Source organism: Notamacropus eugenii, chromosome 3 (assembly GCF_028372415.1).
Source record: "Notamacropus eugenii isolate mMacEug1 chromosome 3, mMacEug1.pri_v2, whole genome shotgun sequence".
Taxonomy (NCBI): Eukaryota; Metazoa; Chordata; class Mammalia; order Diprotodontia; family Macropodidae; genus Notamacropus; species Notamacropus eugenii.
Genome location: NC_092874.1, coordinates 454,376,775 through 454,401,191, shown reverse-complemented (window position 1 = coordinate 454,401,191; position 24,417 = coordinate 454,376,775). Strand labels below are relative to the sequence as shown.

The 24,417-nt window shown below is 40.2% G+C and overlaps 1 protein-coding gene and 1 pseudogene across 4 annotated transcripts in view; one reads left to right on the top strand and one right to left on the bottom strand.

The window, feature by feature from the left end:
- FRMD4B (FERM domain containing 4B) overlaps positions 1-24,417 on the bottom strand; it is a 204,598-nt gene that overhangs the window by 91,019 nt on the left and 89,162 nt on the right. For all 4 annotated transcript variants that reach the window (XM_072598701.1, XM_072598702.1, XM_072598704.1 and 1 more), the window contains exon 5: positions 24,231-24,315. In XM_072598701.1, the coding sequence (XP_072454802.1) occupies positions 24,231-24,315 (85 nt within the window). The remainder of the gene's footprint in view (positions 1-24,230; positions 24,316-24,417) is intronic.
- Positions 6,734-7,589, top strand: LOC140497583 (thiamine pyrophosphokinase 1 pseudogene; annotated as a pseudogene).

Below are 24,417 nucleotides of genomic sequence, written 5' to 3'. Positions count from 1 at the left end.
TAATCCCTTTTCTCCCCACTTAATAGTATTTTATTTTTTGGAATTACATGTAAAGATAGTTTTCAATATTTATTTTTAGGAATTTTTCAGTCCCAAACTTTTCTCCCTCTCTCCCCAAGACAACAAGTAATCTGATATAGGCTATACATGTACAATCATATTAAACATATTTCCACATTAGTCATGTTGTGAAAGAAGAATCAGAGCAAAAGGAAAAATCACAAGAAAGAAAAAACAAAAAAAGTGAAAATAGTCTGCTTTGATCTGCATTCCAACGCTGGAGTTCTTTCTCTGGATGTGAATAGCATTTGCCATCATAAGTCTTTAGGAATTGTCTTGGATTATGGTATTGCTGAGGAGAGCTAAGTCTATCAAAGCTGATCATCATACAATGTTGCTATTACTGTGTACAATGTTCTCCTGGTTCTGCTCACTTTACTCAGCATCAGTTCATGTAAGTCTTACTAGGTTTTTCCGAAATCTGCCTGCTCATCATTTCTTAAGAACAATAATATTCCATTACATTCATATACCACAACTTGTTCAGCCATTCCCCAATTGATGGGCATCTGCTCAATTTCTAATTCTTGGTCATCACAAAAAGAGATGCTATAAATATTTTTTGTTCATGTGGTCCCTTTTCCCTTTTCAATGATCTCTTTGGGATACAGATCTAGTTGTTGTATTGCTGCATCTAAAGGTATGCACAGTTTTAAAGTCCTTTGCACATAGTTCCAAATTGCTCTCCAGAATGACTGGATTAGTTCACAACTCCACTAACAATGTATTAGTGTTCCAATTTTCCCACATCTTCTCCAATATTTACCATTTTCCTTTTCTGTCATATTATTTCTGTTATGTATGAGGTCGTACTTCAGAATTGTTTTGATTTGCATTTCTCTAATCAACATTTCTCTAATTTATCAAACAATTTAGTTGTGTTTAATATGATTGTGCATGTATAACCTAAATTAGCTTACTTACTGTCTTGAGGAAGGTGGGGGAGGGGGAAAGAAAAAAACTTGGAACTCAAAATCTTATGAAAGTGAATGTTGAAAAAAGAAATTTTGCCTATAATCATTAAAAAAATATTTAGAGCATTTTTAAAAATATGACTATAGATAGCTTTAATTTCTTTATCTGAAAACTGCCTGTACATATCCTTTGGACATTTATCAATTGGGGAATGACTTGTATTCTTAAAAATTTGACTTAGTTCTCTACATATTTGAGAAATGAGGTCTTCATCAGAAACACTAGCTGTAAAAATTGTTTCTCATCTTTCTGCTTTCCTTCTAATTTTGGTTGCATTGGTTTTGTTTGTGCGAATCTTTTTAAATTTAATGTTATAAAAATTATCCATTCTGCATTTCATAATGTTATCCATCTCTTGTTTGGTCATAAATTCTTCCTTTCTCCATTGATTTCACAGGTAAATTATTCCTTGCTCTCCTAATTTGCATATGGGGCATTCTTTGGCATTCTTTATGTTTAAATCTTGTAACCATTTTGACTTTATCTTGGTATTTGGAATGAGATGTTGATCTATGCCTAGTTTCTGCTGTACAATTTTCCAGTTTTTCTAGCAGCTTTTGTCAAATAGAAAGTTCTTATCCCAGAAGCTGGAGCCTTTGGGTTTATCAAACAATAGATTACTGTAGTCATTGACTATCATGTCTTGTGTATCTATCCTGTTCCACTGATCCACCACTTTATTTTGATGACTGCAGCTTTATAATATAATTTTAGATCTGGTATGTGTGTAGCCACCTTCCTTTGCATTTTTTTCCATTAATTCCCTTGATATTCTTGACCTTTTGTTCTTCCAGATGAATTTTGTTATTATTTTTTCTAGCTTTATAAAATACTTTTTGGTAGTGTGATTTGTATGGGACTGAAGAAGTAAATTAATTTATGTAGAATTGTCATTTTTGTTATATTAGCTCAGCCTATCCATGAGCAACTGATATTTTTCCAATTATTTAAATCTGACTTTTATTTGTGTGAAAATGTTTTGTAATTGTGTTCATATAGTTCTTGTGTCAGTCTTGACAGATGGACTCTCAAATATTTTATATTGCCTATGGTTATTTTAAAATGGAGTTTCTCTACCTCTTGCTGCTGGGCTTTGTTTGTAATATATAGAAATACTAATGAGTTATGTGGTTTATCTTATACCCTAAAATTTTGCTAACATTGTTAATTGTTTCAAGTAGTTTTTTAGTTGATTCTCTAGAATTCTCTAAGTATACCATTATATCATCTTCAAAGAGTGACAGCTTTGCTTCCTCATTGCCTATTCTAATTCCTTTGATTCCTTTTTCTTCTCTTATTGCTACAGCTAACATGTCCAGTACAATATTAAGTAATAGTGACAATGGACATTCTTGTTTCACCCCTGATCTCAATGAGAAAGCTTTTAGCTTATCCCAATTATATATAATGCTTGCTGATGTTTTAGATAGACACTACTTATCATTTTAAGGAAAACTCCACTTATCCCTATGCTCTCCAGTGTTTTTAACAGGACTAGGTGCTGTATTTTGCCAAAAGTTTTTTCTGCATCTATTGAGATAATCGTATAATTTCTGTTAGTTTTGTAATTGATATGGTCAACCATGTTGATAGTTTCCCTAATACTGAACCACGTTTGCATTCCTATTATAAATTACACCTGGTCATAGTATATTATCCTCATGATAAATTGCTGTAATCTCTTTGCTAATATTTTATTTAAAATTTTTGCATCAGTATTCACTAGGGAAATTGGTCTGTAATTTGTTTTTCTCTGTTTGAAGTTGCCTGGCTTTTTTCTACCGTCTTGGTTTTACCTTCTCTAATCTCTTCATCTGAAAGTTCCTTGGCATCATCTCTTACTCTCTACTCCTTTCCAGCACTGTCTGACATTGAGGAAGACCCTGTCTTTGTCAAGGCTGATCCCTCTACATATGTTTTTAAATTGATCCCCTCCCCTTTTCTTCAGCAGATTGTAACTTTAAGCATTTCCTACCTCTAATCATCAACCTCTTTCTATCTACTGGGTCCTTCCCTATCACCTTCAAACATAACCAAGTCTCACTCATCTTTGGTAATCCTTTACTAGACCCTGCCAATCCCTCAGGCTACCATCCTACATCTCCCCTCCTTAACCAAGCTCCTAGAAAAAAGGTGTCTACACTCCCTGCCTTCATTTACACTCCTCTCATTCACTCTGAAACCCTTTGCAATTTTGCTTCTAACCTTTTCATTCACCTGAAATTTCTCTCTTCAAATTTACCAATGACCTTGTAATTGCAAGTCTTATGGTATTTCATTCTTAATCTGGGGTTTGTGATTTTTGTTTCCTTATTATTTTGATAATTATTTCAATCTAACTGGGTTTTTTTTGGAATCTTATATATTTTATACATTTAAAAATATTATTCTAAGAAAGGGTTCATAGGCTTCACCAGACTGGCAACTGCGTCCCTATCACAACCCCTATTCTAGGCCCATCTGCTACATCTTACATTGATAGCCATCTTCTCCTTGATACCATCTCCTGTCTGAGTTGTCTTCTTCCAACGCTCCTTCACTGGCTCATCATCTAAGTCATGTTCCCTAACTGTAGGTGTTCTCCAAGGGCCCCTCTCCTCTCTCTTCCCCTCCTCTCTCCTTTTTTTCTCCCATTTTTCTTCTTGGGCTCTCATGTGTTTAAGCTTGAATCCAGCACACTAATTGACCACTAGACATCTGATGGCTGTCTCAAAGATATAAACTCAAAATATCCAAAACTGAATTCAATATCTACCCCCCAGAACCTTGAAACCTCATTTTCTTTAAAATTAGTTCTCACCATGTGGCTCATCTCCTCAATAAAAATCTGTGACTCCTTATTGACTCTAGGGGAAAAAAAACTGTTTGGATTTTAAATGCCTTTTCAACCTGATCGTAACCTATCTTTCCAGTCTCACTGGACAGTACTCCCTCATCCTGCATTCCAGTCAACTGGGCCTCCCCTATGGTCCTAGGGCAGGGCACTCCATCAACTCTCTCCATGCCTGTGCACTGGCCATCCTACATGCCTGGTATGGCTACCTCCCAGAATACTTCTCTTTATCTTCAAGAGGGAGCTTCAGCACTATCCTCCACATGAAATCTTTCCCGACCCTCCATACTTCTAGTGTTGTCCCTACCAATATGGCTGGTTCTGAACTACTTTGTATTTAGTCTGGAATGCATGCTCCTTGTGGATAGAGATTACTTCATTCTTTGTATCCCCTCAAATAGTGCCTGGCACATTGTAACTACTTACAATGCTGGCTGATGGAAGCTATCAAGAGCTCTTAGATACTATGTATCTCCTGAAGTCGTTAGAACCAGTCTATGTTGACATATAGATAGCTTTTATCAGCAATTGTCCTAATTTTTTTTAACAATTAATATTTAACAATTAATAATTAAACATCTTTGTGTCGACACTGTGCTAAGTGCTAGGGATACAAAAAGAGACAAAAGACAGTCCTTGTTCTCAAGAAGCTTACAACTGATTTTCTTACAGAACCAGCCTTATTCCCTTCAGGAACAGGAAAAGTGAAGTGATTGGATAGCTTACTACCTAGCTTCAGCAGATTCCATCTGCAGCTGTTTTGGCCTCCCATTAAAAAGTATAGAAACTGATGACTTTATTCCTGGAGGACATCCTGTCAGTACTAGTGATGTGGTTTAGGGTGCTAAGAACCCTGAAATGCAAGGGTACAAGGGGTATGCCTCAAAAGAATTTGTCTACTCAAGCCTTCTTTCAGTCAGAGGTGGGCAAGATTCCTAGTAAATCTGCGAATTTGATGAGGATGGGACTGATACACAGAAAAAGACTGTGAGAAGATCTGGAGGGCATAAAAGAGTGGTAAGTAGCCTGGGGAGGACCAGGAGGAATGAAGTGGTCTTCCCTGGGCCCCAGGGAAGGGACAGTTGAAAGGACTATTGAGTATCTGGTTGGTTGTTACCCATTCTCAAAGAAGACCAAAATGACATCACCATGATAAAGTGAAATTTCAGTGTGTCTGACTGTGGCTGATCTGACCAATATGAGCTTGGAATGCTCTACCACAGGTTAGGCACAGATAGTCCATGTGAATATTTGAGGTGGATACTCCAAATTTGCACATCCTATGTTTACTTTGTGCTGTCTCAATTCTGCTTTGCTCATAGAGTAAATTACGTATCTAAGTATACTGGGATGGAGGGGTCCAGGTCCCAAAGACATGGTCTTTTCCTTTCAGGAATCTGGATCCCATTGCCCCCTCACTACAGTATTGACACTGATTGGCTTCTCACTGTGTGGCAGTCACTGCTAAGAACTCTGTTGTGGGAACAACCTTTACCTTCCATCTGATGGGGTGATAGTACCTAGACCCCTAAAAGAAAAAGACCATGTCTTTGAAAGCAACCCAGTTCTTGATTTTTCCCATACATTTTGGTAGCTCAGATCAATGGCATCTCTCCCTTCCCCCCTCCAGGAAATTGGCCCACCCTAGTCCAGCTAGATCACCTAAATTAGCTCACTTGACATTCCTTTCACTGTGGCTCTTGGCCCAACCCAAACCTACTTGCATTTACTGGTCACTCCTTAATCCCATCTAGATCACCTAATTAGTCCTTTCACAATTGCTCTTGGCCTGCCCCAGACTACTTACCACTTCTTAATTCTATCTAGACTCTTCCACAGTCCTTTTTTGTCTATAAGCATCAGTCACACCCCCTTTAAATCAAGGTTAGCTGGAAACCCAGCCTGCTTCTACTGGCCTTGCAATAAACCTTGTCACTTGATTAGAAGAAAGTATGAATGTGTGAATTCATTCCAGAGAGAAGTAGACCTGTTTCAGCAGCCCCAAACTGTATCACATCCATGCAGATGACAACTCACCTAGGATCAAAGCCACAGGATCCTAGGCTTAATGCTGAGAGGGGAACTCTGAGGTCTTCGAATTCAGTTCCCTCATTTAACATATCAGAAAACTGAGGTCCAGGGCTTAAGTAACTTGGTCAAAGTCACAAAGGTAAGTGGTACAACAGGGATTTGAACCCAAGCCTTCTATCTCCATCAGCTAGGTGGCACAATGGATAGACTGCTGGGTCTGCAGTCAGGAAGACGAGTTCAAATCCAGCTTCTAACATTTACTAGCTGTATGATCGAGGTCAAATAATTTTATCCTCTGTCTGCCCCAATTAACTCATCCACAGTTGTGGTGATGATCAAGTGCAAGAAAAGTTGCTCATCGCAGTGCCCGGTACACAGTAGGCACTGAATAAACGTTGGTTCTCTTCCCCTCCCCCCACTTCCCATTTTCTACACTGGAGGAACATAAGAGGTTAAGGGACTTATCCAGGGTCACAAAGTTAATAGAGTCAGAGCCGGAATTCAAACCTAGGCTTTCCTGACTCTAAGCCCGACACTCTGTCCACTAAGTCACAGGTTTAAAAATGTTTCTATATATCAGCAATACATGAATCAAAAGGTATCGGAAGAATTAAAAATGAATATGGAAGCTTTTCCTCCCCACGCTGGGCTGGGGGGTGGGGGGAGCTAGGAGGTGCTGCCCTGCCTGCCCAGGGGGCGGGGCCTTTGCTGCTCCTCCCGCTTCCTCCCAGCTCTCAGCCCTATATAGGGAGACTCCTGAGGCTTTGCAGCCAAGTGCCAACAGTCCACTGCCTTCACTCTTCGCTCCTCGAGCAGCTATGCAGAAGCCAACAACCTCTAATGGAGTCGATCCTTACCCTGCTACAATGCCTGCTTCCCAGTGGGAATCTGAAATATTGCCTACTGATCCCCAATCAGCCTTTGGACAGAAGCCATTTCCATCATCTGTGGAGCAAAGCCCCAATAAGAGCCAGCCTGCGCTGATGCTGGAGCTAACGTCACGGAAGGAGAGCAGGAGAGCTTCTTACCGACTACATCAGTGGAGATTTTGATTCGATTAGACCCGAAGTCAAGGAGTTCTACAAAGTCCGAGGATGTGAACTTGTCTCAACTCCTGATCAAGACTACACTGATTTTACTAAATGCTTTCAAGTCCTCCAGAAGAAGATCGTGGAGAAGGAGCTCCAGGTCGACCAGATTGCGACTTTGGGTGGACTGGCAGGATGGTTTGACCAGATCATGGTTTCTGTGGAGAAGCCTATTGCATGCAACAACCATCACACCAGTGCGTGTTACCATCATACAAGCGGATTCCCTCCTTTGCCTGCTTCAGCCAAGAAAGCATAAACTGAATGTAGACACGGGATTTGAAGGTGATTGGTGTGGTCTTATTCCTAATGGACACCCTTGTAAGCAAGTCCCCACACCAGGCCTAAAATGGAACCTCATCAATGTCGTGCTCATGTTCGGAACCCTGGTCAGCACTTCAAATACTCTGGCTCTGGAGTTGTGAAGGTGGGAACAGATCATCCACTCATCTGGACCACGGCCATCAAAGATGAACCCAGAAAATAACACTGAAAAATCCACCCCTGCCTTAACTAATCTGCTCATAACTGCAAAACAGGAGGAATGCATCTAGATTAGACTGGTGATATAAGCTGTGAAGGAAAAGGGGGCTTATTTTTTTTTTAAATCATGCAATTTAGTGTATAATATTTAAAGGAGAGATTCTAATTTTTTTAAATGAAGGGAAAAATTAATGGATAATGTTATCAAATCAATTAATTTATTTAAAACACGAATTTGGATCAGTCCTTTCTAAAATTCAGGTCTGAATATTCACAGTAGAATTCACCAAACCCCTTCTCATCTTCTCAACAACAGTCCTTCCTTTGAAGTTCCTAATAAGTTCTTCAGGAAACTTTCAAGTCCTACCCCCAAGCCTCCACCAAAGGATATTACTGTTTCTACTTTGGACTAAGCTGCAGGGTCTTAACAATCAGAAAGGTCAGCTAGGGGCACACAATGCCTGGCCTAGAGTCAGGAAGACTCCTCTTCCTAAATTCAAATCTGCCCCACCCTGGGCAAATCACTTCATCCTGTTTGCCTCAGTTTCCTCATCTCTTAAATGAGCTAGAGAAGGAAATGGTAAACCACTGAAGTATCTTTAAGGAAACACCAAATGGGGTCAGAATCAGCCACAATTGACAAACAACTGAAAATTAAATCAGAATTAGTTCTCCAAGTCATTGGCAAGAAGACAAGAATACTGGGAAATGTTACCAAAGAAAATTTTATATTAGGGGACCCTCCTATTAACTTTGATTATTCCTTTCCCAAATCCAGCTTTTTAACCTATGGATAGCCATTGCCCTATTAAGGTTCTTGCTCAAAAAGATTTAAATCAAAGTTAGTACCTATTTTGACAGACTCTGCAGAGGAAAACTGAATAGGAATAAAAGGGGAGGGGGAAGGGGGAGAGGAGGCAACTTCTTGTCACCTGCCTAATTCTTTAAGGACCAATGTTGGCCCATAAGTGAAAAGCTCTGTTCAGTTTTCAAGGAACTAAGTTTTAACAGTCTCTTAAAGAATATGCTATGTTACGTTGTCACCGACACCCATCTCAGATCACAAGCCTGGTGTAAAGTTGTTTCTTCTGTAAGGAGGCTGTACTTATTACTTCATCATCCACTGCCATCGCCAAAAGCATTGATACACAAACAACAACTTTAAGAAAAACTACAACTCATTTTGTAGTAGGAATACATAGTCCCTTTAAGAAAAGGGACCTTCAGCCTTCTGTAGGTGCGGGCCTACTTGAGCCTCTTTTGGTTCAGAAAGGACAATGGCAAAAATACTGGGCCTCGGCCTGCCTCCTGGAAAGTGTGAGAAGAGCCTCCTGAATCAGCATGCAATGCTGCCCTCAAAATAGTTTTCAATGGAAGTTTTTACACAACGTGATTTACTCCTGAATGGTCAAATCTTGATGTCAAAAATACTTTATTTTTATAATAAGGGCTGTGTCCCTGTTCTCTCTCCATTTACTACAGTGACTCTGGGGTAACTAGGTAGTACAGTGGATAGAACACCAGTGCAGGAGTCAGGAGGGCCTGAGTTCAAGTCTCACCTCATACACTTGACACTCACTAGCTTGTGACCTTGGGCAAGTCACTTAACCCCAGTGGCCTCATCCTGGGTCATCTCCAGTCATCCTGATGAATATCTGGTCCCTGGATTCAGATGGCTCTGGAGGAGAATGGAGGCTGGTGACCTGCACAGCCCTCCCTCCCTCAAAACAAAGTCAAGTGTAAGTCATGTCGTTAATTCTCTGATGGCATGGTCTTCTTCAGCCCCAAAGGGCGAATGCACACAGTGATAGGAAGCCATCACTTCCTTAGTGTAGCCCAAAGAATGCTTGACTAGGAGGTTGGGAGAACTGTGCTAGAATCCTGACTCTGTGTGACCCTAGCCCATTCTTAAAATGAGAATAGGACTACCTCTTTCCTAATCCTTAAAACATGGTACATGAATGTTATTGGCTAATTCTAGAGTTCAGTCTCTTGGATAGACCATTAATATTTGAGATGATGACAAACGATGATTCCATTTGATTTGAGGAAGCACAATTTGCTGTGGGCTATTCCATGTTTAGTAGATTTCTTTCTTGCCCACCATCTTGGGTTTCAACAGTTCTCAACCAAGTAATGAGCCTTAGGGTGATTACATTGTGACCAGGGCCAGTTTGCATTGCCACTGTCTTTATTTATCAATGACTTTGGATAAATGATTACATTTCTGTGTGCCCCTATTTCTGAAAGGGGGAGAACCCTTGCATTCTGTATGTATTTTCCAGGGATATATGGTGAGGCTAATGGAGATCTTATATGCCATAGCTCTTAGATTCATTGGAAGAAAAGTGCTGTGCAATAATATATATGACCCTCAAGTTTCTTCATCTGTAAAATGGGGATAATACTAGCACCTACCTCCCATGGTTGTTTTGAGGATCAAATATAATATTTGTAAAGCACTTTGCAAACGTTAAAGCTCTATATAAATGGATTTTAATTTAATTTTATTGATTTATTTAAATTTAATTGAATTATTTTAATAGAAGGGAAGGAAATAATTAGCATCTATGTAACACCTACTATAGGCACTGTCCTAAGAACTTTTTTTTTTTTTTAAGAAATATCTCATTTCATCCTCACCCTGTGAAGTAGATACTATTATTCTCATTTTATAGTTGAGGAAACCAAGGAAACACAGGTAAAATGACTTGCCCATTGTCACAGAGCTAGTATGTGTCTGAGGTTGGATTTGAACTCAGTCTTTCTTGACTCCAGACCTGTCTCTAACTACAGTGCCACCAGCTACCCCTATTATTATCACTATATTGTTATTATAAAACTTTTCCTTTGATTTTCCAAGTCATGGCTCAGGACAGTCTTCAACTTTTGAATGCAAAGAAACCGGGCAGGCCCCAGGACAAGGTAAACTGGTGATGATGGAGCCTTTAAGAGCTCTTTAAAGGGCAGGGTATCAGATTTCTTTGTTCCTCCCCAACTGGCCCACAGCCCAGTTTTAAATGCAGAGTGGCATTGGGGTCAGTGACTTCACTTAGCAAACACTAGTTTTCTAACTGCCAGTTGTTTCTGCAAAAATCCCTGCTCACATCTTTTCAGCTAGCCGTTCTGACCCACCTATCAGGCTTGTGGCTGATGGCTGAAAGTACTGCCATGCCCTTGTGATCTAGTGGGGAGAAAGCTATCACAACTTCCTCAAACGATGAGGTACAAAACAAACATAACTGCATCAGAAAATCTTTGTGAAGTTAGCCAAGGTCTAGGTTTACTAATCTCTCCATTGCTAAATGGCACAGAATATCTCCAGTGCAATAGCCATGAATGATTCTTAGCTCAACAGAATTTGCTGGCCAGAGAACTATATTGTCTTTTCAATTGGGCCTGGTGAAAATGAGAGAGGGCAAATTCATGTCCTTCAACATATCAGCATGTTTTTTGTTTTTGTTTTCTGTGTAACAAAAGCAGCCCAGGGATCACTGGATATAAGTGCTTTGGGAGAAGGTATCCAAAGATCTTTCTAGTCTATATGTAACGAGAACATAGAATATGACATTTTGAATTTGAAAGTGCACTCAGGTTTTCTAGCCTAATCTCTCCCCACTCCTTTTTTTCAGCTGTGAGGGACTTAGCTAAGGGCACAGCTGTTTGGTGGCATGTGCACCCCCCACCCCCTTCCACAAATAGTCAACTTTTGGTGATTCAGGGGATAATTAACCAGCCTTTGGATCATTCATGCCTTTTATGGTAGTTCTGCCACTTAGGACCAATGTGACCTTGGGAGAAATCAATCCTCTTTGGGCTTCATCTGAAAAGGACTGACAGACCAAATCAATAAGCATTTACTAAGCATCACTATGTGTCAGGCACTGTGCTAAGCACTAGGGATACAAAGAGTCAAAAGACAGTCCCTACTCTCAAGAAGCCTACAATCTAATCATAGTCAACATTTACATAGTACTCACTATGTATGCTGTATTGTATTAGCTTATTTGATCCTCACAAGAACTCTGGGAGGTAAGCACTATTTTTGTCCCCATTTTATAGATGAGGAAACTGAAGCAAATAGCTATTGTTACTTTCCCAGGGTCACACCAATAGGAAATGTCATGGGCTGCATTTGAACTCAGCTCTTCCCCACTCCAGGCTCTATCTATTGTACAGCCTAGCTTCCCATACTGGAGGAACTTACTGACAATAGATGACCTCTAAGGTTTTTTGCGGCTGTAAATCTAAAGGTATTATGATCCTGATTTCTCCTCCACTTCCTCTTTGTTACCTGTGTTTTGGCTAGTAAGTATCTTGTTGGGGGTGGGAGAGAAGAAAGTCATTTCAACTCAAATGACGTTGAAGCACTACCAGTTTGGGTGAGGAGGGGTTAAAATGATGCACTAAAATGAAGCTTCAGGGCTATCAGGTGTTTTAAACTTACCAAACAGAGGAATTAGGGCTGTTTTCTTCCTTTTTAAGAATCCAGTCCCCTTTTTGGCAATAATCATAAAATAAACTTAGACTTCTAAGAGTTTAGATTTTTCTGGTCATTATTTAGACAAAGTTGATTGTCAATTTTTAAAATATTTCTTTTTGCAGGACACTTCCAACCCCGATTTTATATACTCCATATGCTTTCTTGTCAGTAATATTATGTTGTAGTTTGTATTCAATGACACATAAAGATGCATTTGCAAGGCCAAAACTCCATTAAGACCAGATTTCTAGGAGAATTCAGGGTCTGAATAAATTTAATTGATGTGGGTAGGCAACCTATATAAAAAGTAAACCAATCTATTGCTCTCAACTGCAGAGCTTTTAATTAGCTGAATAAACCAATCTGGAACTCTTTACTTCATCTACAGAGACACAGGTTTAGATTGAATACATTTAAGAACAGTACATCTTGCCATGGCCCAAGGAATTCATTACCTCATGGCCATCCTGTTGATGAACCTTTCCAAATTCAGTCAAGATGGCTCTTGGGACAGCAATCCCAGTTTGCCCTGCCATATTGGAAGCCTTTCCAACACAGTAAAACCTACTTGAGCTTATGCTCCATTGAAATAGCCTTTGAAAAGTCAAGGTTATGTCTACCTGTGATAGATAGTACTGGTGTGAAAAGGGAGTTCTGTGACAGCCACGTCACAGAGTTCATTCCCTAATGTGGCACATGAAGGACAATCTACTATGCACCTTCACGTCAATGTGGTGAGAGCTTGAGAGAAAAAGAAAGGCTAGAATGCTTGCTTTGCTGTGTGGGCTGATAAAAAACCATGCAAACAAGGTTTCTGGTCAAGAAATGGAGTAATAAGGTGTGAAACATTCACACACCCACATGCACACACCAGCTGAATAATGAGAAATCTGTTCCACTATAATAGAATTGCTGATATGTTGATTTACTGCTTCCTTCTTATCATCTCAAAGAACATGAAAACTAGGATTATTAGGTAAGAAAAGTTAGAGTAATTAGATACAGTTGGTTATAATAAAAACGTTCTTTTCCGTCTTGATTTGCTATCTATTTATACTGAACCCGGAACAAAGTTGTTGCCTAGGAACCCAGAGCAACAGTTCAGCTCAAGACAAAATGAACATAATGCTTTCTTTAAAAAGTTAGGTGTGTACTTTGGTTTACTCCTGAGGCAAGATCTAGCCCAGCCCAAACTGATTGCCCCCTCCCCCACAAAATTTAACTTTTTAAGTTCAGTTCAGTTTTACTTTGGCAAGAGGAAAACTGACAAAAGTTTGCATTAAAATTAATTTCAATTGTGCGGTGGTAGAGTGTGGAGACAGCACTGGGGCTGGAGTCACAGAGACAATTCAAATACAACCTCAGACACTTACTGAATGACCCTGGACCTCAGTTTCCTCTTCTGTAAAATGAGCTGGAAAAAGAGATGGCAAACTACTCCAGCATCTTTGCCAAGAAAGCCCCAAGAGGGGTCATGAAGAATCAGACAAGACTGAATAATAACAGGGTAGAGTGAGGGTCAAGTGGTACAGGAAGGCATATGTGGATCTGTTCACTTAGAGAAAACCACCTAGGGTTGAGTCAGGGTGTTTTCCTGTAATGAAGAACATGGACATCTACCTTAGTGTGTGTATACATATACATACATATATATGGGGGGAACAAGTAGTAGACATTAACATAAGGACTCAAGAGATTTCAGTTCAAATCTCAGCTTTGCTGCTTATCATCTGTGTGACTTTGGGCAAATTCATTGGGCCCTTTTTGGTCCTCTGCTAGCTATAAAATGGGGAGGTCAGGGAAGAAATGGACCTACCCACTTTCTTCTAATTCCACCATTCCATGATTCTAGGTTGCTATAAGTCTATGGAGCTCTGAGATGGTTGAGTGAATCCTGGCTTACTCACTGGTTGTCTTCAGAAATGTTTGCATTAAAAACTGGTGGCAAGCTCTTGGCCAAGAGTAAGAAAATCCCTGTCCCACGAAACCTCCTCCCCTCCCCCTCTCTCTCTGAACACAGGGCTTCCCCCACACATCCATTAGTTTTCCGTATTTAAATGTGTCTCTTGGCTTCTTTTTTGTTTGGAAGAAAGAATTAGCTCATTACTAAATATTGTACTTGAGGTGGAAACGCAGTGCTCAAGTAAACGAATAGGAAGCTGAAAGACAACCCACAAATGTGTGATTATAAGAATTATACTTAGTGCTTGCATTTATTTACTTTTAAAAGAATGTGAAAAGTAAAGAGCAGGATTTATTGATACTACCCCAAGCCCAGCTACTCTGGAATGATAAAATGAAACAGTATTTTTAAATAGCACTTAGCACAGCGCCTGGCACATAGTAGGTACTATTTAAATATTGTTCCTTTCCCCTTCCCTATGGACCAAAGATTTTGACAGTTATGTTCCAGTATTATGCAACCTTCCTAGTCTGTTAATGCTGGAAGAGGCTTTAGGCCCCATCCAAGCTCTGACACTTGTCAATTACTATGGCCATGGTCAACACTAAGTCTTATCTTCCTTCCCTGTAAAACTGGTTATGAAAGAGGGTTGTCGGGAAAGCATTTTGTAAATCTTAAGCACCATAAATGGGCAAATTCTGATCATAATTTTGCAGGTAGCAATTATAGATACCTTTATATATTGCTTTGAGTTGCAAAGCCCAAACCCTTTCTCCTTTCTAACTGCTATCTTAATCTTCAGAGCCCCACCATCCCCGCAGTCTCCCAGATTTACAGCCTTCAGGGTCATCTCAGCTCCTCACTTTCTCTCACCCCCTGCCCCCATATCCAACCAGTCATCAAGTGTTATTTCTTCCTTCAAACCATCTCCGACATATGCTCCTTTCTCTTCTCTGATACTGCTCCCACCCTGTGGAGGCCCCTCATCATCTCCCACCTGGACTATTCCCAGAACCCCTCGGGTGGCTCTCCCTGCTCTAAATCTCTCCCCACTTCAGCATTTCTCCATTCAGCTGTCAAAGCGATCTTCCTAAAGCATGTTACCCTTCATTTAAATAAACTCCAATAGCTCCCTCTCACCTCCAGGATCAAACAGAAATTCTTTTATTTGGCTCTTCATGACCTGGCCCTTTCTACCTTGCTGGTCTTCCTATACCTTACCCCTTTGCACGTGCCCTATAACAGTGTGCTGCTTCTTGCACAAGACTCTCCATCTTTAAGCTTCATGTTTTCACTGGCTGCCTCCCAAGTCTGGAATTTTTCTCCCTTCTCTTCCCCACTATTCATCTTCATGTCCCAGTTAAATCCTACTTCTACAAAAAGTCTTTCCTGATTTCCTTTTGTGCTAATGATCTCTCTGGAATTATCATCAATATTCTATCTATCCACCCACCTATCTATCTATCTATCTATCTATCTATCTATCTATCTATCTATCCATCCATCCACCTACCTACCTATCTTCAGAATTAACCTCTGGCTGACTAAAATTTCAGGTTACTGGAAACATTTGGGCAACAAAAGAATAGATTAAATTAGTCTTTGTAGTTCGGCAGGCACCAGGAGAGACAGTTGGTGAAAGAGCAGACTTTCTCTTGGAATTGTCCTCAGACTTGAGTACATGGGTACACTGGTGGCAACAGCCGGTAGTTAGGCCCTCCTTAATATCTTTCTTCTTCGCCACAGCTCAGTCTTATCTTCTGTTTACCCTTTTGCCGACTGCCTGGGGCTGCTGATTCTTTATTGGCTCTGGGTAAAACCTAGTTCCTTCAGCTTCTAGACTTTAGGAATCTTTATCTGGTTTTGAGATACTCTTTCTGTTACACAAATTGCTTAAGGCTGTAATCAAGACTCTTACAAATGACTTTGATTGATTAAAAGGGGTATACAAGCCCTGTTCACTCTGATTGATTGATTTAGCCAAGAAATGTTCTTCTTACTAGAGAAAGGGAATTACTTTTAAGTGGATGGGATCGATCAGTCAATGGAACCCCATCCTTTTACACAAGTATCCTTAGTACTTACTAGACCACTTCCCTAGTTCAGGACCTAATAACATCAAGACTATTTTAAGAAGCTCCTAACTGGTCTCAGACTTCCAGTGGTTGGTACCCTTTCTAATGCATCCTCCAGCTAGCTTCCAAAATAAGGCATAAGTATGAGCACTTTAGGGGCAGCTAGGTGGAGAAGTGAATACAGTGCAGGGCCTGGAATCAGAATAGATCTGAGTTCAAATGTGGACTCAGACTCTTACTAGCTGTGTGACCCTAGGCAAGTCACTTAACTCCACTTGCCTTAGTTCCTCATCTGTAAAATGAGCTGGAAAAGGAAACAGGAAACCATTCTTATATCTTTGCCAGAAAAATCCCAAATGGGGTCATGCAGAGTTGGACACAACTGAACAGCAGCATCAACCACAACAAAAAGAGCATTTCATTCTTCAGTGGCTGTCTATTGCATTGGAGATGAAGCACGGAGTCCTCAGCCTTGCATTTAAGGCCCTCCCCAGTATTAATAATAATAAAGTAATAATTAATAATATTAATTAGCAACAATTAATATTATTAATAATTAATAACAAAGTAATAATACAAAAGTATTTTCTCTGTCTCACTTCCGATTAGTTTCCCACATTACAGTCAAAGTCAATTACTGCCTCTTTCTCCAAAGAGATGTCAAATATCCATAAATTCTTTAGTAAAAACAATTTTATTAATATCATTTGTATATCACATAGATTTCTCCCCTGTATGCTTTCCTCTCCTCTGTAAGAGAACCATCCATTATATAGTTTTTTCTTATTAATTTGTCTCTTCTACTACACCATCTTCCTATTAAGCAAATTTTAAAAACAGAAATGAAAAATAAAACTTTTAATAAATAGATGCATAGTGTGACAAAATGATACACTGCCTGAAAATGTATGTCTTACTGGTTTCAAATGAATCAGCTCTCTGACAAGAGATACGTGGTTGTTTCATCTTCTTTCTTTTGGATTCATGGTTTATCCTTGAATTAATCAGGATTCTTTTAAAGTTGTGTTTCTCTATAATGTTGGCATTGAGGCAGGTAGGCATCTACCTCTGGATTGTGGATAGAGCACTGGGTCTGGAGTCAAGAAGACTGGAGTTCAGATTCAACCACAGGCACTTAACTTTGGTCATTTAATCTCCGTTTGCCTCAGTTTCCACAATTGTAAAATAAATATATTAATAGCACCTACCTCTCAGGGTTGTTGTGAGGATCAATATTTGTAAAGTACTTAGCACATAGTAGGATCTATATAAATGCTTATTCCTTCCCCTTCTATAGCCATCTCTCTTGTTCCCAGCTCTATCAATAGAGCACTAGTGTAACTGTTCTCCTGGAGCTTCTCCAACATTTGTTGTTTTCTTTTTTTTTTTGTCCTCTAAAAGATGGAAAGTGGGATCTCAAAGTTGCTTTAATTTGAATTTCTCTTAACTAATTTGGAGATTTTTTTCTTTAGTGTTGACAGCTTGGGCTTCTGTCCATGAAAATTAGTTATGCATACCTTTTGATGTTTTTCCATTGGGGGAGCTAGGTGGTGCAGTGGATAGAGGACCAGTGCAGGAGTCAGGAGGACCTGAGTTCAAATCTCACCTCAGGCACCTGACACTCAGTAGCTGTGTGACCCTGGCCAAGTCACTTGTTATTAGTTATTAGTAATTAGTTATTCATGCCTTTTGATGTTTCTCCATTGGGGGAGCTAGGTGGTGCAGTGGATAGAGCACCAGTGCAGGAGTCAGGAGGACCTGAGTTCAAATCTCACTTAAGACACTTGACACTCAGTAGCTGTGTGACCCTGGTCAAGTCGCTTGTTATTAGTAATTAGTTATTCATACCTTTTGATGTTTCTCTATTGGGGGAGCTAAGTGGTGCAGTGGATAGACCACCAGTGCAGGAGTCAGGAGGACCTAAGTTCAAATCTCGCTTAAGACACTTGACACTCACTAGCTGTATGACCCTGGTCAAGTCACTTAACCCCAATTGCCTCATCCTGGGTCATCTCCATCCTGAGGAATGTCAGGTCACTGGATTCAGATGGCTGTGGAGGAGAAGTGAGGCTGGTGACCTGCACAGCCCTCCCTCACTCAAAACAAAGTCAAGTGCAAGTCATGTCATCATTTCTCTGGCATGGATGGCATGGATTTCTTCGGTAATGAGGGATGAACACACACATTTCTCTATTAGGAAATGGTTTTCAGACTTATTGATTTCAATCATTTCATTATATATTTTGGATATGTGACTTTTCTTAGAGAAACTAATTGCAAAGACTTTTTCCCCAGTTACCTCTTTCTCTTCTAATTTTAACTACTTTGGATTTTTTTTTTTTGTGTAAAAGCTTTTTAAATTTACATAATCAAAATTGTCTCTGTCACTTCTTTAGTCATGAACTCTTCCTCATCTATAGATTTGAAAGGTAATTTTCTTCTTGCTCCTTTAATCTTTCTTTCTTTCCCTGCTCCCCACTTCTGCCCTTCCTTCCTCCTCTCTTCCCTTTCTTCCTTCCTTCTTCCTCCCTTCCTTCCTTCTTTCCCTCTCTTTCATTTTTACAATCTATTTTCCATTCCTGTAATGTATTCTTTCTTGTTCTTTCTCTCTCAGAATTCTCATCATCCTTCAGAAGCTCAGTTCAAGTACCATGTCCTCCTTGACAATTTCCCTGATCCTCTCAATTATTATTGCTTTCACCCAACCCAAATTATCTAGCATTACTCTTATCTATGTGTATATTCCCAAAAGAATATAAGCTCATTGAGGGCAGGGAATGTCTTACTTTTGTATCCCCAACACCTACACAGTGGCTTGTGTATTAGATGCAAGTTCACAGTATCACGGATTTAGAACTGGAAGGGGCCTCAGAGATCTTGTAGATCAACTCCCTCATTTTACAGATGAGGAAAATTGAAGCTGAGAGAGATGAAGTGACTTGGCCAAAGTTTCACAAATAGTAAGAGGGACAGCTAGGAATAAAACTCAAATTCTCTGACTCCAAATTTCACTGTATCACGCTGGTGAATTGTGTTGTTTTTTAGACCCATGACTTAACTGATAGAATGAACTTTTGGTGAGGAAAGTCCTTCTGATGCAGACTAGTAGCTGATCTACAACTTAGAGTGTGGTTTCATCCTTTGTTCTCGAAGGGGATCAATGACTTCAGGAAGTTGATATCTTGACTTGCAAGTGAGTTAGATTTGAGAGAGGCAGGGCTGTGCAAAGTCATCAGCCTCCTGCTCTCCTCCAGTCATCCTCCATCCAGAGTCCAAAGGTAAGACAGAGATTAGGATGACTAGTGATGGCCCCCTACTTATAGTCTTAAGAGAGTAATCTGGGTTAATGGAGAAGTTGTGACTTGCAGAAGTTGAACTCTCTCTAACTCAGAGGCCAGCTATTGATACTCAACATACCCGATGCAGCCTCTCTACATTAAAGAACTGAATTGAATTATTTTAGTCTTTGGAAAAGCCATGAAATGTTCTTCCTCATAAAGACTATAGCTCTATCTCTTGGAAGAAGGAATTACTCTACTATTTTAATATAAGCAAGGCAGAAAGTCCTTAGAGTTGCCCTGAGGCTGTGTTATAAACTGTACTGTGATAATTTTCAACTAAAGATATGTTTTTCAACTTTTAAATGTCTAGTTTCATGGTAAATTCAGATATTCCCATATGTCCCATTTTATTGTTAGTCAAAGAATCCATTACAGAAACCGTTTCTCTTTTCCTCTTCAAAAATGAATACTGACCCCTTCATTTCCTGTGCTGCCAAAGAAAATAAGTATTACCTCTCAAGCTCTGGGCTGAACCCTCAAAGCCCTCCCCTAATTCAGGGACTTCAGCCTGTTGGGATGGCATCTGCAATGTATTCCCTAAGCAGTGTGAATAATTGCATTATCAGAGCCAGAAACATATTATTCCATGCTTACGATGGCGATAGTGTGCCGATGTGGGAGGATGGTGTGCTGAGGTGGTGGAGGGTGGCTCATTTTCCTCATTCCAGGAATCTCCTTACATGACGACACAGCCCTCCCAACCTGGTGACCCACATTTCTTGCTAGACAAACATGTGAATGGGAAGCCCACATCTAGACCTGACTACCTGTCTCAACTTGAACGCGGCAATTTCTCTCTCTTGGCCTCAGTTTCCTCACACAAAAAATGAGGGAGTTGTACTAGATTCCTTCTAAGGTCCTTCACATCTCTAAATCTATCATCCTGTGATTCTAATGAATGGTTTCCAAATCAATCCAACTAGGTTGTGAAGCAGATAGAGCCCTGTGGTTGGAATTCAGAAGACTCATCTTCCTGAGTTCAAATGTGGCCTCAGACACTCACTAGCTGTGTGAACTTGGACAAGTCACTTCACCTTGTTTGCCTTAGTTTCCTTATCTGTAAAATGAGCTGGAAATTTTGTCAAGAAAACCTCAAATGCAGTCACCAAGAGTCAGGCATGACTGAAAACCACTTGAACAATAATTCAATCCAAATGAATTCAACAAGCTTTATTAATCATCTACTATGTGGAAAGTGTGATGATGGAAGAGGAGGAAGATGATGATAAAGGCAGGTAGCATGGTTACAATAGATAGAGAGCAGTCCTTGGTTTCAGAAAAACTTGAGATCAAATCCTGGCTCTTGGGACTTTCTCCATCATGCCATGGAGGTCTTCTTATGCAAAAAGTTCACTATGTCCCTCTGGTCCCTTCTCTGATTGGCTACTTCCTCCCAGAACCTCCATCTTAAGGACAGTGGTCAAGTCAGCCATGTTTACATACACACACACACACACACACACACGCACACACGCACGCACACACACACACACACACACACACCTGTATATAAAATGTACAATTTATTTAGTGCTTTACAGCCTGGATCTGTGATTCTATACGGAGCTCCTGGAAAAGCAAACTCCCTCTATCAACGACAGCTGGCATCCTTGCAGTTAATAGCCTAGCCATAAGCATTGAGTGGTTAAGTGACTTGCTCAGTGTTGCCCAGTCAATATATGTATCAGAAGCAGGACTGGAACCCAGGGGAACCCAGGGTTTCCTGGGCCAGCTCTCTGGCCACATGATATCTGGAAGTTCCATTCACCAATGAAATTGCAGCTTGAATCTCTCTGCCTATAGTGAGGCTTGCAAAGTGCTTTTGCTGTCCTAGGGGAACACATGTAAACATAGAAGCATATTGAAGATAGTGAGAGACAGAGAGAGATAGACAGAGAGATTGAGAGACATAGGGAGATAAAGACAGAGAGATAGAAAGAGATATAGGGAGGCACACTGAGGCAGAGAGAAACAGAGACAGACTGAGAGACAAGAGATAGGGAGACAGAGAAACAGAGACAGAGAGACAGCAGTAGGAAGTATCAGAAAAGATATGGCATATGAACCAAGACTTGAAGGAAACTGGTGGAAGTCAGTGGGGGATAGTACAGGCATGGGGCCAGCTGGTAGAAAGGCAGCTAGATGGGAGATGGAAGGAGGTGGCATACCACGTCTGGGTGATTATAAATAGGCCAGGTGGGCTGGGTTGGAAGATGTGATAGGAAGTAATGAGAAACAGGCCTTGAACGTTAGATCGGGGCTGTATTGGGAAGGGCTTTAAATGCCAAGTAAAAGCTCTGGAAAGCTGGAACAGATAATTCAATTCAACAAATATTTAATAAGCATCTACTGTGTTCCAGGTACTGTGCTAGATGAGAAAGATACTTGAACAAAACATAACCAGTCCCGCTTATCATAGAGCTTATGTGTGTGTGTGTATCTATATAGCTATATATCTATGCATGTATGTGTGTTTATATATATATATATATATATGTATGTATGTTGTTATTGTTGGGGAAGGGGGTGTTAGGGAAACAATATGTAATCGGGATTAAACACAAAATTCAATGAAGGACTTTGAAGAGAACCCTATGGGCTCTTTTCTTGTCTTTATGCCTCGGTCCTAAATGAAAGGGAAGGACTTTTTTGTCAGGGTCACTGGTTTCCTTTTAAGACTCACCTCAAGGAGTCCCTTCTGCATGAGACCTTTCCTGTTTCTCTTTTCCCCCCTCCCTACCCCCCCTCCAGCTCATGGATTTGTTGGGTAAATATCTGCAGACAGACAGCGGTATCTCCTTCTTTAGAAGGGTAGCTCCCTGAAGGCAGGGAGTTTTTCACTTGATCTTTGTAGTTCCAGCTGCTAGCAAGTGCCTGGCACGTAGTAGGGACTCAATAAATGCTTGTTGTTTGACAACCAGTGAGAGTGAAGGAAAGAAGTACAATGGAAGACTGACCTCTTCCCTAGGAGCCTGTGTATGGTACAAGGCCTAGAATAATGTGCATAAGGCTGTATCATCACCTGTCAACAAGCTCAAACTCGGAATAACCATGGCAGTTGTTGACTCATGTGCAAGTCCAGCCAGCCACCCAGGAGTCCATAAGACGCCCACATGTGTTGTCAAGTGTCGGAATTTGCTCTCATAAAACTTGTTTACTCTGGTAGTTGAAATTCCAGAGACATATTCCTTGCATGGCGTATGCTTTAAAATGACTTCTTTTTGAAAAAGGAAAACAAAAATGAAGCTTTATTATAGGCATTATTTTATCCAGTTATCATCAGTCTATCAAAAGTCATTTATGAAGTTCTCACTACGTGTCGGGCTCTGCTTTGGGGGATGGAAACAGACAGACAAAAATGAAACAGCTCCTGCCTTCAAAGACCTTCCGTTCTCTGACTTCTCTTGGGATGGGCTGTGCCATCTATTAGGATATCTCTTATTTGTGCTTTATACATTTACACTTTTATACATTCCTTCATTCTTCATGTATTAATTTATAGTCCAAAGCAGCTAGGTATCAAAGGGGAGAAAGCACTGGAGTCAGAAAAACATGAATTCAAATTCAGTCTCAGATACTTACTAGCTGTGTGACCCTGGGCAAGTCACTTTAAAAAAAATTTTGTTTGCCTCAGTTTCCTCAACTGTAAAATAGGGATTATAACAGCACCTATCCCTCAGGGTTGTTGTAAAGATCAAATAACATTTGTAAAGGGTTTAGCACAGTGCCTGGCACATGGTAGGTACTATATACATATTTATCCCATTCCCCCCCAAAGAGTTTTGTGCCCAGGTGCAAGCAATACATTCATTCAACCAACAAACATTTTTAAAGTGATTACTGTATATTAAATCGGTGCTATACTCTTAACCATTCTACTTGCTTACAATTTCACTTTTGCCCAAATGCCAGCTCTGCCATAGTCATGAAACCTTCTTAACCAGTAGTGTTGGAGCTCCAGAGAACTTTGATTCTCTAATATGGAAGTGGAATTTACAAAAACATCCCTTCTGTCTCCCTTCCAAAAATGGGTTTAAGATGCCCAACAATAAGAGAAATGTCAGGAGAGAAAATGTCCCTTTGACTCTCTTTCCTTTTTTACTCCTCCCCCAACCCCCACCTCCAAATTACTTAACAAAGAAGGAAAGAGAGAATGAGAGATGTTTTCACTGGGACCCAGCCAGCTACAGGAAGGAAATATTACAATAGGCAGTTGTACTCTCCTGTATAGGTGCCCAAATATCATATAATTGTCAATTGTAGTTCGTTAGCAGTGTTGACCCCAATCTGTAAACTCTGCATTTCATCTACAGATTTTCAGGTACCAATCAATCCCTCAAAGAGCTTGAACAGGCAGAATTCCTATCAAGAGAAAGACTGATAATCAGGCTCCTGATGTCAGGAAAATTTGTCTTTCTTCAAAAGGGAGAGGAAAAAAAAATGATGTGCTCTCTGATGCCTATAGAACGAAAACCATAACCGTCTGACACCTACAAAATTAAGGCTAAATGCTTGCAAATTTCCAAGGGCAGGGTCTGAATAGAAACCAGGAGTCTGCCAAACTACAGTAAATAAGGGAAGACTTACCCTAGGAAGAAGCCTTCCAGCCGGAGTTTCAATGAATAATAATTATTCTCTCAAGCCTGATTAATATGTCATCAGGACTTCACTGGCTATTCACAGCACCGGGCAGAGACTCTATTTTGCAATAGTGGTAATTGACCATGTTCGTTTTTTCTACCCCAGATGGTCCCATTTTCCACTCAACCTTTGAGTGATCTCACATTAATGCAAATGCTATATCTTAAGCAGAAAGACTTCGGGATTCAACCAGGTTTTCTTTGGAAGAAGATGAATAATAAGCAGGAATTCCACCCCCTCCCACCATATTTAAAGTTCACAGGATTTACATAATGAAATTAATGAACACAGTGAAATTAACAAGCAGAGTACTTTACCTTCTGCACACAGGACTTTGCATTCAGAAAAAACAGCTCTACCGTTGTTTTGTCCTTCAGAAATGATATGCTCTCAATGTAAAACCTGAAAGAGAACAAAGTAAATGCACTTTCTTTAACTTCTTTCTCCCACCATCACATCATTTTCTTATTACACCCCACCGCACCCCAACCCTCAGCAGAGGAA